The sequence below is a fragment of the Papio anubis genome, chromosome 9, assembly GCF_008728515.1.
Source record: "Papio anubis isolate 15944 chromosome 9, Panubis1.0, whole genome shotgun sequence".
NCBI lineage: Eukaryota > Metazoa > Chordata > Mammalia > Primates > Cercopithecidae > Papio > Papio anubis.
The window spans coordinates 90,426,257-90,440,413 of NC_044984.1; the positions used below are offsets into that span (position 1 = coordinate 90,426,257).

Consider the following 14,157-nt stretch of genomic DNA (forward strand, 5'->3'; position numbering starts at 1 on the left):
TATACTTAGAAATATGTTATAAATATTGTTTTGCATGTATTTACTATTTAAAACAAATCATTGAGAAATAAAATACATAAGGAAAAGAGTGCACTAGTGAATACAGTGTCCTGAATCTGTTTCTAACACTGCCTGTTTCTACTAATATTGAAGAGTTGATCATTATCCACCTTAACTGCTGGGCCCAAAGGAATATTTGAGCAGAAATTAGTAGCAGTTTTATCTAGCACCAAATAAGCTGGAATACATTTTTCAAACTAAAACAGAGGATTCGAACACACACTGTTAAAAAATCCTGTTTCCCACAGGAATCTCTTATACTTTTCTTCATGACAAGTTTGTCAACTACACAAAACATAAAGTTCAAGACACAGGTATTATAGAAGAACAAACCATTATCTGTGGCAAGATGTGTTACCAGACGTCTCTCTTGGACAGAAATAAGCCTTATTTGAAAAAGCACACAATGAAACCATTCCTCCAATATAAACTCAACACTATTCCAGGCCAAGTATTGACAGGTGAAGTATCTATGGACACAACCAGCCTACCTTTCTGATAGGTAGCTACTAGAAGATTTTATTACTTCCTTCCAAAAAAGAAAAAAAAAAAATCCACAACAAACAGACTTGACCTTAGATCCGAATAGTAATTAGTAATGCTCTATCTTTGTTATGCTGTTATAAAAGTCTCCAAAAAGATGTTTATATTTTATTTTAAATTGGAGTGTTGCTTCCCTTGGTTTCTGGTTCCATTTTTCCTGATTTGCCTTACTCCTGATTTCGTTTTTCTTCTGTCTTCTGGCTCTAAGGATGTTCTGCCAGTACCTGGAGCTTTCTACTCCCTTTTCTTCTTCTCCACGTCTAATCGGTTCTCAAGTTCTTAGTTATAAAATTAAACTTCAAAAGTCTCTCAACTCTTTTTTTTTTTTTTTTTTTTTTGAGATGGAGAATTGCTCTGTCACCCAAGCTGGAGTACAATGGTGTGATCTCAGCTCACTGCAACATCTGCCTCGTGGGTCCAAGCAATTCTCGTGCCTCAACCGCCCGAGTAGCTGGGGTTATAGGTGTGCACCACCACACATGGCTAGTTTTTGTATCTTTAGTAGACATGGGGTTTCGCCATGTTGGCCAGGCTGGTCTCGAACCCCTGGGCTCACGTGATCTGCTTTGCATTTGTTATTTCTGTGTGAATCTAATGTCTTAATTAAACAATAGATGCTTCAAAGGTAAGTCCATCTCTGTATTTTTCATAGTGTGTGATGCAGCATTTTGTATATAGAAAGATGTGAAGAAATAATGGTCAAGTAAACTTTAGAAACAAGTTTTAAAAGGCAATTGCTAAACTGATTGCACAGTTGGAGGCCATTATCCAAGCGAATTAACACAGGAACAGAAAACCAAATACAGCATGTTCTCACATATATGTGAGAGCTAAACAACTGTGTACTCACGGACATAAAAGTGGCAACAATAGATGCTGGGACTACTGGGAGCAGGGCAAAGGCTGAAAAACTATTGGGTACTATGTCAGTACCTGGGTGATGGGATCATCATACCCCAAACCTCAGCAGCACACAATATGCACGTGTGACAAACCTGCACATGTGCCCCCTGAACTCAAAAGTTGATATTACTTAAAACATTATAAATCTGTTGCAAATTAATAGGAATAAAAGTATTCTAAATTTTCTGTTATTCTTCATTAAAGAATTATCAAGGGCACATTCTTACTTTGGCTTCAGTAAAGGATCATATTTTAGTACATATATGAAGAAGCTCCTCTTTAAGAAGCTTCATAGAAAGTGAACAAAGTTATTGACAGAGCAAAAGTGCCTCGATTCTTTCTACCACTAATAGTCAGCAGTTGGTCACCCAAGATCATTTTAGATGTACCTGGTATGTGAAATTGCTATATTGGAAGCAGTGTCTTATAAATGATTTAAAAGGAAAAGAAGAAGGTAAGATGCAAATATTTTTGCATACTTTTTTTCAAGAGTTAAGAAGCAAGAAAAATCAGGATTAATGCCTTTAACATCTATTTTTCCCCCCATAAAACTTAATTTTCTAGGTTGGGCACAATGGCTCATGCCTGTAATTCCAGCACTCTGGGAGGCTAAGGTGGGAGGATCACTGGAGACCAGGAGTTTGAGACCAGCCTGTACAACACAGACCCTGTTTGTACAAAAAGTTTTAAATTAGGCAGGCATGGTGGCGCATGCCTGTAGTCCCAGTTACTCAGGAGGCTGAGGTGGGATGACTGACTGAGCCCAGGAGGTTGAGGCTGCAATGAGCCATGATCACGCCACTGTACTCCAGCCTGGGCAACAGAGCAAGACCCTGTCTCAAACCCTTAATTTTCTATATTGAGAGTAGATACAACATCACCTTAGATAAACCTGACTTTCAAATAGCCTTTCCAAATATACCTGTTTGTGATTTAAATACCCTCCCTGCTTCATGAGTAAAGACATATTTGCACAATTCAAAAAGGAATCAAAATCACACATTATTACTTACAGTAATCCATCTTTGACTTAAGGCAATACAAGCATTTGTCAGAGTCATATCATAACTGCAAAGATAAAAGGTAAAGACTAAATTGTATAAAAATGCACATGCTTTTGCAGAAATGCAGTTTTAAAGCTACGGTACATACTTAAATTTCAAAGTCCTTTTTAAATAAGGAAAACAAACTCCAAAGTGATGAAAACAGAAAATATTTTACCTAACTTACATACTACTGGCATCATCCAAGAACTCACAAATCCAAATGGATACCACATTACTGAAACACTCATCTATCTTTTAGAAAGAATGCCAAAGCACCTCAGCAAAAGACTGTCATGTGCTCAAGTAGTCTATGTTAAAGTAGTTGGAATCAGTTGAGCATATTTACTATATGGCAGGAACAGTTCTAGGCACTCAAGACAACAAGATGAACAACACAAAGTCCTTGCTCTCATGGATTTACTCTAGCTCTAGTGTGGAGAGTGGCTGGAAGAAGTCAGAACAGATACAAGTACACAGTTTGGGTGCCAGAACCGTCTTCCAGGGTGTGAAGATGTGATACTGAACTTGAACAGTGGTAGTAGAAATGGAGAGATGTGGATAGACTCAGATATTTAAATCATATACAAATGATGAGAGCATTATCAAAAGAGGATTTTCTGTGGTTTGAGATTTTCTAAGATACTCTTTTACAGAATCCCGGGTACAGGAATGATTCCAGGGTTCCTCCAGCACTTTGGTATTACTTGAAAGCAATCATAAGGGATCTAGAATGAACCAAGGCCCAAAAAAGATCCCTTAGCAGTGGTGATATCAAAGAAACACTTTTGAAGAACTAATTTTCCACCCAGATTTCTCTAATTTTAAAAGCAACCATCAGAGACTTCTCCACTCCTAAACTTCCTGGAACTGTCTTTTGACTTTATCAGGCCCCTGAAGTTAGAGTCCTTGAAAGACTCCAAACTCCAAATTCTATGCTTTTATTCTCAGGCTCCTCATAGTTGTACAGCACACCAGACTGCTGACCACTCTCCATACCACTTTTAAATTATTTCTTCCCACAGCTTTCTTAATGAATTAACCTTTGAAAGCTCTTTTTAGTTTTCCATTTATTTTGCTACCTTTCCTCTGTCCCAGCTCTAAAATGAAGATCCTCTAAGGTTCTAAACTTTACTTCTTGTATTCTTCTTTGTAAGTCATCTCCACGACAATGTCCAAATCCATCACCATTAAAATTAATAGTTTCCTCACCTGCAATACTTAATATTTTTTAAAAAAATACTATTCATTGTATTATAATTACTTGACACATACAAGTTTGCTCTGTGAGTTCCTTATTCATCATATTACTGCCTGACAATAAATGTGTGCTGGATTGAGCTGAATCTTTACTACATCTCTGCTCAGTCATTTTTAATTTCTTCTTTTCTCACCACAGCCAATCAGTGGCCAATAGATTCTAGCCCGAAAATGTCTCTCCTCTCAGTTACGCCTTTCTTTTCCTACTGCCTTTTTATTACTTCAGGTCCTCATAATCTCTGGTAAGGCTGTTGTAAGAATTAACGAGATAATGTATGGCACTTCTTAATGAAGTGCTAGGAGCTGATACCTTTTTTAAACGTTAAAACGGTTTACTGACGATTTGTGCCACCTGTTTCCAAAACGAAATTCGAAACATTCTATTGTAATCACCCCTCCCTATCTGAGCTCCTGTTTCCCACCACAGCCTATGATAACCAGAACTGCCCAGTCAGTGGGGCACTCTGACCACATCTGTTCCATACTCAAAACTCCCAGTAACTTCTCAACCAAACACTTCTGAGCCTGGCTGTTTAAAGTGCTGTACAAACAAACGTGACCAGGCTTCATCTTGTTTCCTAGCTTCTCTCCTGCTGCTCCCTGCAAATCAATTAAAGTGGCCTGTTTAGTGTAAGAGAAGCTGGTAGGCAATTTTGGTGATCCAAAAGAAAGGCAGTAAGAGACTGGAACATGCCATGGTCAGTGTCCTCACACAACTCATGAAAGACCAGGGTTCAGGTCCAATTGAAGGAGAGGGTTCAGTATAAAAAAGCAGTATACTGAGGCCAGGCACAGTGGCTCACACCTGTAATCCCAACACTTGGGAGACAAAGGCAGGTGGATCGTTTGAGCTCAGGAGTTTGAGACCGGCCTGGGCAATGTGGTGAAACCCCAACTCTAGCAAAAATACAAAAACTTAGCTGGGTGTGGTAGTGCATATCTGTGGTCCCAGCTACTTGCAAGGCTGAGGTGGGAGGACCACTTGAGCCCGGGAGGCAGAGGTTACAGTGAGTTAAGATCACATCACTGCATGCCAGCCTGGGCCACAGAGTGAGACCCTGTTTCCAAGAAAAAAGAAAGAAAGCAGTATACCGGAGGCAGTAAGACTGCCAGGGTTTGAATCTCAACTTTTACTACTTACTAGCTGTGCAACCTAGGGCAAGCCACTTTACCTAGCTAATCCTAACTTACCTCCTTGGGAAAAGGGGATAATAACTTATAAGTGTCGTAATTAACATAATACTTATAAAATATTTTTATTGCAGAAGTTTGAAGGAAGATACAATAGCTTATTCTTTTCTAAATCCCTCACCATCCTTGTGCAGAAAGGAGGCACTCAGTTACTTGAAGTAAAAAATCATATTTGCAAACTGTGGAAATTATTCTTTTGGCCTCAGGGTGAAGGCCAAAACACCTAAGAACTCTGCTCTCATCATTAACTAGTAACAGTTTCAGGAAGGCATACTATTCTTTGAGATATTTTGAGGCTCTCTAGGAGTTAGGAGAATGAGAAGGAAAGCATTAGCAGGCAAGTACTTACTTGGGTTTTATGGGAGGCAGTCCAGGAGAGTAGAGCCAGGCATTCCAATCAACTTGATTGAGAACATCAACCTATGAATAGTAAGAATTCACAGTTTACAACAGAATGCCCTTTCCTGTTGGAAAAAAAGCTTATAAGTCCTTAGATATATAATTTTGTCTAATCTGCCAAATCAAGATAATTTCTAAATCACTTTTTTAAACATTAATAATTTAAATGGATATATCATAATTGTGTATACTTATGTGACACAATGCGATGTTTTGATATATATATTCAATATGAACTAAGTCAAGCTAATTAATATATCCATTACCTCATCTAGCTTTATCTTCTAAAAGTTATATTAATCACTAGTGTGCTGTTAAATAATTAAAACAGGAAAATTAAGCACTTGTAAAAAATCAAATTCTGAACCATACTATTGATGATCTCTCTGAAACAGGAAAATTCTACAGGTAGTTCATGTGGTTAAGATCACATTTAAAACAGAAAAAATAGGCCGGGCGCGGTGGCTCAAGCCTGTAATCCCAGCACTTTGGGAGGCCGAGACGGGCGGATCACGAGGTCAGGAGATCAAGACCATCCTGGCTAACACGGTGAAACCCCATCTCTACTAAAAAAAATACAAAAAACTAGCCGGGTGAGGTGGCGGATGCCTGTAGTCCCAGCTACTCGGGAGGCTGAGCCAGGAGAACGGCGGGAACCCGGGAGGCGGAGCTTGCAGTGAGCTGAGATCCGGCCACTGCACTCCAGCCTGGGCGACAGAGCCAGACTCTGTCTCAAAAAAAAAAAAAAAAAAAAACAGAAAAAATATGCAATGAGAGGTTGAGTCCTAAAACAAGTTCTGAACCAATACTACTATTAGATAAATCAAGTTAACCTAATCAGTCAATAAATAGAGATATATTGAGAATGAAAAATAGAAAAGGTTTTTAAATCCAACCTTATCTTTAAAATAGGAATACAGGAAATCCTTCCAGTCATCAGTAGTTATGCTCTTATAGGAAAACTTCTCAACATAAGCTTTTAAGAATCCTAGGAAAAGCTCTAAGAGTAAAAAAGAAAATCAATTCATAGAAAGGTAATTATTTGACATTTTGTGTGTGTGTTTGGCACTGTACTATTAACCACAGAGAGCAGAGAACATTCAGAGAATAGGGAAATCTATGAGGACTTTCAGAGTGAAAGAATGTTCAGAAAAGGAGGTGGGACTTAAGTTGGGCCTTGAAGAATATATGTAATTCAGTGGAAGGGAGAAGAGAAATTCTAATTATAGGTAAGGGGATAACACATGAAGACACAAAAAAGGAATGCATAACCCAAGTTCTAAAAGCTATAACCTTCATATGACTAGAAAGAAAAATAAGACTGGACAGGCAGAATGGATTCAGGTGACAGACAGCCTTCCAAGTCAGTCAACCAACCAAGGAGAACACCTCAATGTCTATCAGTGGGGGATGTGTACATAACTCAGCATAGCTTTATCGTGAAATAGTATGATGTCATTAAAAAGTATGAGGCAGATTTATATGTATTGACATAGACGGGTGTATCTGAAATACCGAGCAAAACAAAACACAAATGTTGAGCCAATATATAGCATGATCCATTTTTGTAATTAAAATAACTATATGTATTTATGTGTCTGTTTGTTAATTTACACCTAGAAAATGATCTGGAGCCATATACATTAAACTGCTAACAGTGGTTACCCCTGGGGAATGGAAAGAGGTTGATGGACTCTCACTTGTTACTCTTAAAAACTTCTGTACCATAGAAATGTTTTCAGGGAGTACATACTATTATCCTCATTTCAAAAACTGATGAGATTGTTTAAAAAATGAAGCAGCATAATTTAAACCTTAGAGGTTATTAATGGTTTTAAGTCAAGAGATAACTTAGAAAACAATACAGATTTCTTCAGCAGCTACATCCAGAATGAATTAGAAGTATTAAATGGAACAAAACAATAGTTTACAATTCTTCCTAATTTTCACATTGCCCTCAAAAAGAAAACAAAAATCATAAAATACCAACTACTTACCTGGTCCTCCAAGCAGTTGTTCAAGGTAAAAAAGTAAAGCAAAGCCCTTCTCATAGGGAACTGAAGAATAAGCTACATCAGGGTCTACATCTGTCAGATCAACCACAAGTTTGGTGAAAGGATGTGTCTCCCCAAATGTCTTTACCTGCAAGACATGAAATAACATGGAGAAACATATAGGAAGACTGCTATCACCACACAAATAAGCTAATAAGAAGTATTACTTCACTCAGTGGTGTAACTTTAGGGGAATCTAAAACTTGGAGACTGGAATACTAGGACATGTTGGCATAAACTTCTGGAAGTTTAATAGAATGCTTACTTACACAACATTCTCTGATGTTTCTTGCTCAATAATACAGGCTTTATTCTTATAAAAAGACTAGAAAAATGATTTAATGCCTAGTCAGCAAATTTGGCTTTCAGGAGACAACACTTAAAAATGACATAAATATAACAAATAAAATTCAAACATAGTAAACAGCCATGTTAATAGCAAAGGCCCAGTGAGGTCCCATAGCTCCCTATTTAGACCAAGTCATCAAAACTACCTTACATAGAACAATGAATGGTGCAGATCAATACAGTGTTATACCAGCATCGACTTCACTTTCCACACTTGTAAAAATGACTTTTTGGTTGCTACACAGTAAAGATGCTTTCATAAAAACTCAGTTTTTAACACCTATACAACTTCGGATGAAGGTTTTTAAAACTTTGACTCATTTACCGAATTCTGTAGTTCTCCCCATCCTCCCAGAGCATTAAAATGTCTGAACTTTTCACCAAACAATCGTCCGCAAATGTGGCGTTCCAAGTACACAGTATGTCCCTCATTTAACCTGGAAAAAAAAAATGTTTTTAATAAAAACACGGACACAGTTGAGAAGAAAAGATATTTCAATCAAGATATTTTCTTTTTGGCTTTTCTACAGAGGAAAGCAGTTGTAAGGCATGACCACTACACTCTAAGCCCACTCTGGCTCCCAGGCAGTCAATCCAGAGCAATGGGAAGCCCAGTCCAGCAGATGGCAGCACAGAAAGTTAAGCCCTGGTTCTGCTCTTGCATGTCCATATGTTAAGTGTGGAACTTTTCCCCACTTTCATCAGGAACTAGATAAACAACACCTACACTGAACCTAACACTGTAATAAGTGTTAGAGAATTTTTTAAAACTATCCTTGTTGCCCGGGCACAGTGGCTCATGCCTGTAATCCTAACACTTTGGGAGGCCAAGGTGGGAGAATTATCTGAGGTCAAGAGCTCAAGACCAGCCTGGCCAACATGGTGAAACCCCATCTCTACTAAAAATACAAAAATGAGCTGAGCATGGTGGCGTGCACCTGTAGTCCCAGATACTTGCGGGGCTGAGGCACAAGAATCACTTGAATAGGAAGGCAGAGAGATTGCCCTACTGCACTCCAGCCTGGACGACAGTGAGACTCCATCTCAAAAAAAAAAAAAAAAAAAATCCTTGTTGGCTGGGCGTGGCAGCTCATGCCTGTAATCTCAGCACTTTGGGAGGCCGAGGTGGGCGGATCACTTGAGCTCAGGAGTTCGAGACCAGCCTGGGCAACATAGTGAAATCCCATCTCTATAAAAAATACAAGAATTAGCCAGGCATAGTGGCATGTGCCGATAGTCTCAGCCACTTTGGAGGCTGAGGAGGGAGGATTGCAACCCTGGAGTTGCAGTTAGTGGAGATCGCACCACTGCACTACAGCCTGGGCAACAGAGTGAGACCTTGTCTCCAATAAAAAAAAAAATAGCCGGGCGCAGTGGCTCATGCCTGTAATCCTAGCATTTTGGGAGGCCAAGGCGGGTGGATTGTCTGAGCTCAGGAGTTCGAGAACAGCCTGGGCAACATGGTGAAACCCCATTTCTACTAAAATACAAAAAATTAGCTGGGCGTGGTGGCACGTGCCTGTAATCCCAGCTACTCGGGAGGCTGAGACAGGAGAATCACTTGAACCTGGGAGGCAGAGCTGGCAGTGAGCCAAGATCGCACCATTGCACTCTAGCCTGGGTGACAAAGTGAGACTCCATCTCAAAAAAAAAAAAAAAAAAAATTCTTGCCTACCAAAGAGATGATAACAAAGAAAAACAAGAGATACACACAAAACAATTCAGAGTGGTAGGAGGCAGGGGAAAAAAAGTCAGTAACAAGAACCAATAAAGAAATAATAACAAAAATCTTACCAAAAGTGATCCCAAGTTTTGTTGGTCACTAGATTCCCTGTCCAGCTATGAGATATTTCATGTGCAATGACCTAAAGAAAACAGTGTGATTAATAGTAAGACTGATTATCTTAACCTAAAACAACCCATTCTCTAAACACTCCATGTTATTCAATTTTTTGAAAACATTAGCTGAGGTATTCAGGGAGTTATTCAGTTCAGCAAAATCTTTAACTTAACCAAAGACACACACACATACACTCAAATGTGGCATAAAGTAATCAGAAAACAAAAATTACTTAGAAAATATTAAATAGATACATCACTGCATTAAAAATATTTCATAAATATATGAAAAGATCAAACCATAAATTTTTCTTAAATCTATTAAATTGTTAATATAATAATGCGACAAGAGTCCCCAAATTGTCCCTTATAACCATCTCTTTAACATAAAAATACGAGGGCTATTTTAAAATCAGTTGAAGTAATACTTCTTGAAGATAAGGCCATAATGAAAAAGTTTAACTTACATTGGAGAGTGACTTGTCACCTGCCTACAAAAAAAAGAAAATTATCTTAGTATTTTAGTAATCAAATTACAGACTATCTAAAAGACTGCCTACCTAAACACTTAGCATACTGGCACTGGTGGTCCACTGTATTTCTACTACAGCACTTCAAAGAAGGTAAAAGAGACCTTAATTGAAAAAACAAAAAAATACGGAACTAAAAATTAGCGTCATTCTTTCTTGCCCTAATTCTAGGGAATTTTCGCAATACAATGAAAGCCAGTCTATTTGTGTCTAACTTCCATGAAACATTTCTTCTACTTCCATTTTTACATCTGCTCTTATTTACCCCTCACTTTCTTTCTCACCTATTACCCAAAATATATTTAATAAAACTTTAGAGGGTCCTATGTGTCCTGTGCTGTATTTTATTTATGTTTTTGCTAGTCCATCACTCACTTAGGTTCTAGGAAGAATTTAAAGTAGCTCACAGGCATATTAAACATAGCAGTGTACTATGGCCCTAATCCTTTCCTATACATGGTGTACTGATTTTTTTTTTTAATTGTACCTACACACCAAGTGTAATTGATATAGTCTGTCTGGATACATAATTTATCAATGAATTGTTGTTACACAGCACCCCCATGCTCAACATCCCCAAATACCGTGAACATAATATTCTCCTTCCTCAAATGGCCAGATTATTTTCCTTTCAAAAACGAGATGGAGGCCTGGTGCGGTGCTTCATGCCTGTAATCCCAGCACTTTGGGAGGCCAAGGCAGGTGGACCACGAGGTCAGGGGATCGAGACCATCCTGGCCAATATGGTGAAACCCCTTCTCTACTAAAAATACGAAAATTAGCTGGGCATGGTGGTGCGTGCCTGTAGTCCCAGATACTCAGGAGCCTGAGGCAGGAGAATCGCTTGAACCCAGGGGTAGAGATTGCAGTGAGCCGAGATTGCGCCCCTGCACTCCAATCTGGGCAACAGAGCGAGACTTTGTCTCAAAAAAACAACAACAAAAAAACGAGATTGTGATAACTACAATAAACAATACAATTAGAAACAAGAACAATTAGAAACATGAACAAGCGAAAAGATTTATATATATACACATTATTAGGACTCTAAGGTTCTTTACATATATATTCATATTATTAGGACTCTTAAGGTTTTTTCTAGCTAAGTTTATTTTTGAAAGACATCAATTTCAAATGAAGAAATATTTACACTTACCAGTAGAGTAGGAGTTACAAAAGTAAGGCAAGGATTCTCCATGCCACCATAAGGGAAGGACGGTGGCAGGACCAATAGGTCATACTGTCCCCATACATACGGTCCTCCCAGATCTTCTGCAATTTTAAGCATAGATTCAGTCTGAAAAATCAACACATATGTTTGTATGTCTTAATTATCACCATTGTACATTTCTTAAAATTGTATATTGCTTTCTATGAAGGTTACAAGTTAATGACTCTAATTTTAAATGAAAATGATAAAAAGAACGTAGCAACTGCACATCTACATAAAAGACAATCTGATTCTTTCCCGGTATCACTTAAAACCATCACATTTCACACTCAAAATCTTCAATCTACTGTCTATCACGGTGACTACAAAGGAAAACTACATGACCAACCTCAGAAAACTCGTAAGCAGACTTTTCCACCTGCTCTTTCTCAGACCACACCAAAGTTCTTGGGCCAATTTGCCTGCAAGATTAAAAAGCTTAATAAAAAAGAAATTCACAGCAAATGATTCGTCTGGTTCTAAAAAGTATTTAATGTCTTGTAGACAAACCTTTACAGTGAGAGTGCATTTACCATGTGCTTATGGGAAAGGGATGAGGTTACATGGCCTGAGCTGCAAACCTGCTGTTGTATATGCAGCAACAGATATGCAGCTCTCTAAGGAGGTACAGGCTGGGCCAAAGGAAAAAAACCAGGACACAAAGTGTCCCCAATTAGTTTATTGCCTCTTGTAAGACCTCTTGAGAGTCTCATTTCATCTCTCAATTTCATAACTATAGAAACCCAGTCACAACTCATAAGAAACTATTCTTTTTTTTTTTTTTTTTTCCTTTTTGAGATGGAGTCTTGCTCTGTCACCCACGCTGGAGTGCAGTGGCGTGATCTCAGCTCACTGCAAGCTCCGCCCCCCGGGTTCATGCCATTCTCCTGCCTCAGCCTCCCGAGTAGCTGGAACTACAGGCACGCGCCACCACGTCCAGCTAATTTTTTCTTTTTTTTTGTATTTTTAGTAGAGATGGGGTTTCACTGTGTTAGCCAGGATGGTCTCAATCCCCTGACCTCGTGATCCGCCCACCTCAGCCTCTCAAAGTGCTGGGATTACAGGTGTGCGCCACCACACCCAGCCTTTTTTTTTTTTGGATACAGGGTCTCATTCTGTTGCCCAGGCTGAGTGCAGAGGGGCCATCACAGCTCACTGCAGCCTCCGCCTCCTGGGCTCAAGCAGTCCTCCCACCTTAGCCTCCTGAGTTGCTGGGACTACAGGCATATACTACCATGCCCGACTAATTTTTGATTTTTTTGTAGAGACATGCTCTCACTTATGTTGCCCAGGCTGGTCTCGAACTCCTGGGCCCAAGTGATCCTCCCACCTTGGCCTCCCAAAGTGATGGGATTACAGGCGTGAGCCACAGAGCCCAATAATCTTGTTCTACAAGATTATTCTAGAACAGGAATGGGTATAAACTTTGTTATGCACTTAAAGGTTGAATACTCTTATATAAGAAGAAACAAATAGAAAATGAAGGAAATACTATCAGATGCTATAACACGGATAAACCTTAAGGTCATTATACCTTGAATGAAATAAGCCAGACACAAAGAGATAAAATCATACTGTATGATTCTACTTATGTGAGGTATCTAAAGTAGTCAAATTCATAGGAACAGAAAATAGAATGGGCATTACCAAGGACTGGGGGGTGAGGGAAAAGAGGAGCTATTGTTTAATGGGTGCACAGTTTCACTTTTGCAAAATGAAAAATTTCTGAAGATCTGTTTCACAACAATGTGAATATACTGAACACTACTGAACTGCACATTTAAAAACCACTAAGTGTGCTTAAAACTGAGAGTGAACAAAAAATTAAGAAGGAAGGGTACTCTACTGGTAAAATATTAATAAAATACATTACATTTATGTAATATTTGTAGGCTTCCAAGTGCTTTAATATATTTTATCTCATTTGTTTCACATAACCACCCTATGAGGTAGAAAGTCAGACATTATAAATTCAAGGATAAGAAAACAGAGATTAAGAGAGTGACCTGTTCAAGCTTACATGAGAATTCAGATCTCTAAAGGTAAGAGCACGCTCATTTTACAATACTTGAAAAATCTAAGGGGTAACTGGTCAAGATTTTTAAATGTAAAATTAATTTGTTGCCTACATTTTATATTTAGATTTGAATTTTTCTAGAGCTTTCAGCTCGATATCTTGAGAAATACGCAAATGATCGACCAATTAACCTTGAGAGAGGTTCAAGATGCCTCAGTTTTGATCTTTCCACAAACCTGAAAAGTTTTTCCAAAAGCTCACCTGCTTTCTAAAGCTCCAACAACTAAAGCAATCAGGTAGCAGGGTATCGGAACCTAAAGAGGGCAAACAGACACACACACCACGTGTTTGCATTAGTGTTCACAAATGTTACACAGTAAGACAATTCATATTTAAGTAAATTCCCTTTCAAATCCCCTAATATTAGTAGTGATAACTTTGCTTTTATACTTCTGAAATAGTTCTCATCTTTAACATATAGCTTGAAATTGTGATACAAAACATTGTTCAAAACATCTATTTGCCTTTTATTGAGCTAGGAACAAAAAGCTTCTCACACGTGAAAAACAAGATCACACATACTATTAAAAGGTGCATTTTAAGCATTTCTCAAAAAGTAACCTACAGGAAGTGCTTTCCCCATGTGTTTGCCTTTTTCCTCCTGACTTTTAAAAGGTTTTGGTTTTCTTTTTTTATTCCTTTATGTTTCAAAGCACTATTGGCATGTTGTAGAGACACATAGAGTAACCTGGCAGTAAGT

The 14,157-nt window shown here is 38.4% G+C and overlaps 1 protein-coding gene across 4 annotated transcripts in view; it reads right to left on the reverse strand.

The window, feature by feature from the left end:
- The window catches only part of LTA4H (leukotriene A4 hydrolase), a 35,545-nt gene that overhangs the window by 6,615 nt on the left and 14,773 nt on the right, over window positions 1–14,157 (reverse strand). For all 4 annotated transcript variants that reach the window (XM_031650682.1, XM_031650681.1, XM_031650683.1 and 1 more), the window contains exons 6-15: window positions 13,659–13,711; window positions 11,730–11,802; window positions 11,327–11,467; window positions 10,108–10,131; window positions 9,596–9,666; window positions 8,127–8,238; window positions 7,397–7,541; window positions 6,296–6,399; window positions 5,350–5,420; window positions 2,520–2,574 (exon numbers count right to left, since the gene is read on the reverse strand). In XM_031650682.1, coding sequence (XP_031506542.1) covers window positions 2,520–2,574; window positions 5,350–5,420; window positions 6,296–6,399; window positions 7,397–7,541; window positions 8,127–8,238; window positions 9,596–9,666; window positions 10,108–10,131; window positions 11,327–11,467; window positions 11,730–11,802; window positions 13,659–13,711 — 849 coding nt within the window. The remainder of the gene's footprint in view (window positions 1–2,519; window positions 2,575–5,349; window positions 5,421–6,295; window positions 6,400–7,396; window positions 7,542–8,126; window positions 8,239–9,595; window positions 9,667–10,107; window positions 10,132–11,326; window positions 11,468–11,729; window positions 11,803–13,658; window positions 13,712–14,157) is intronic.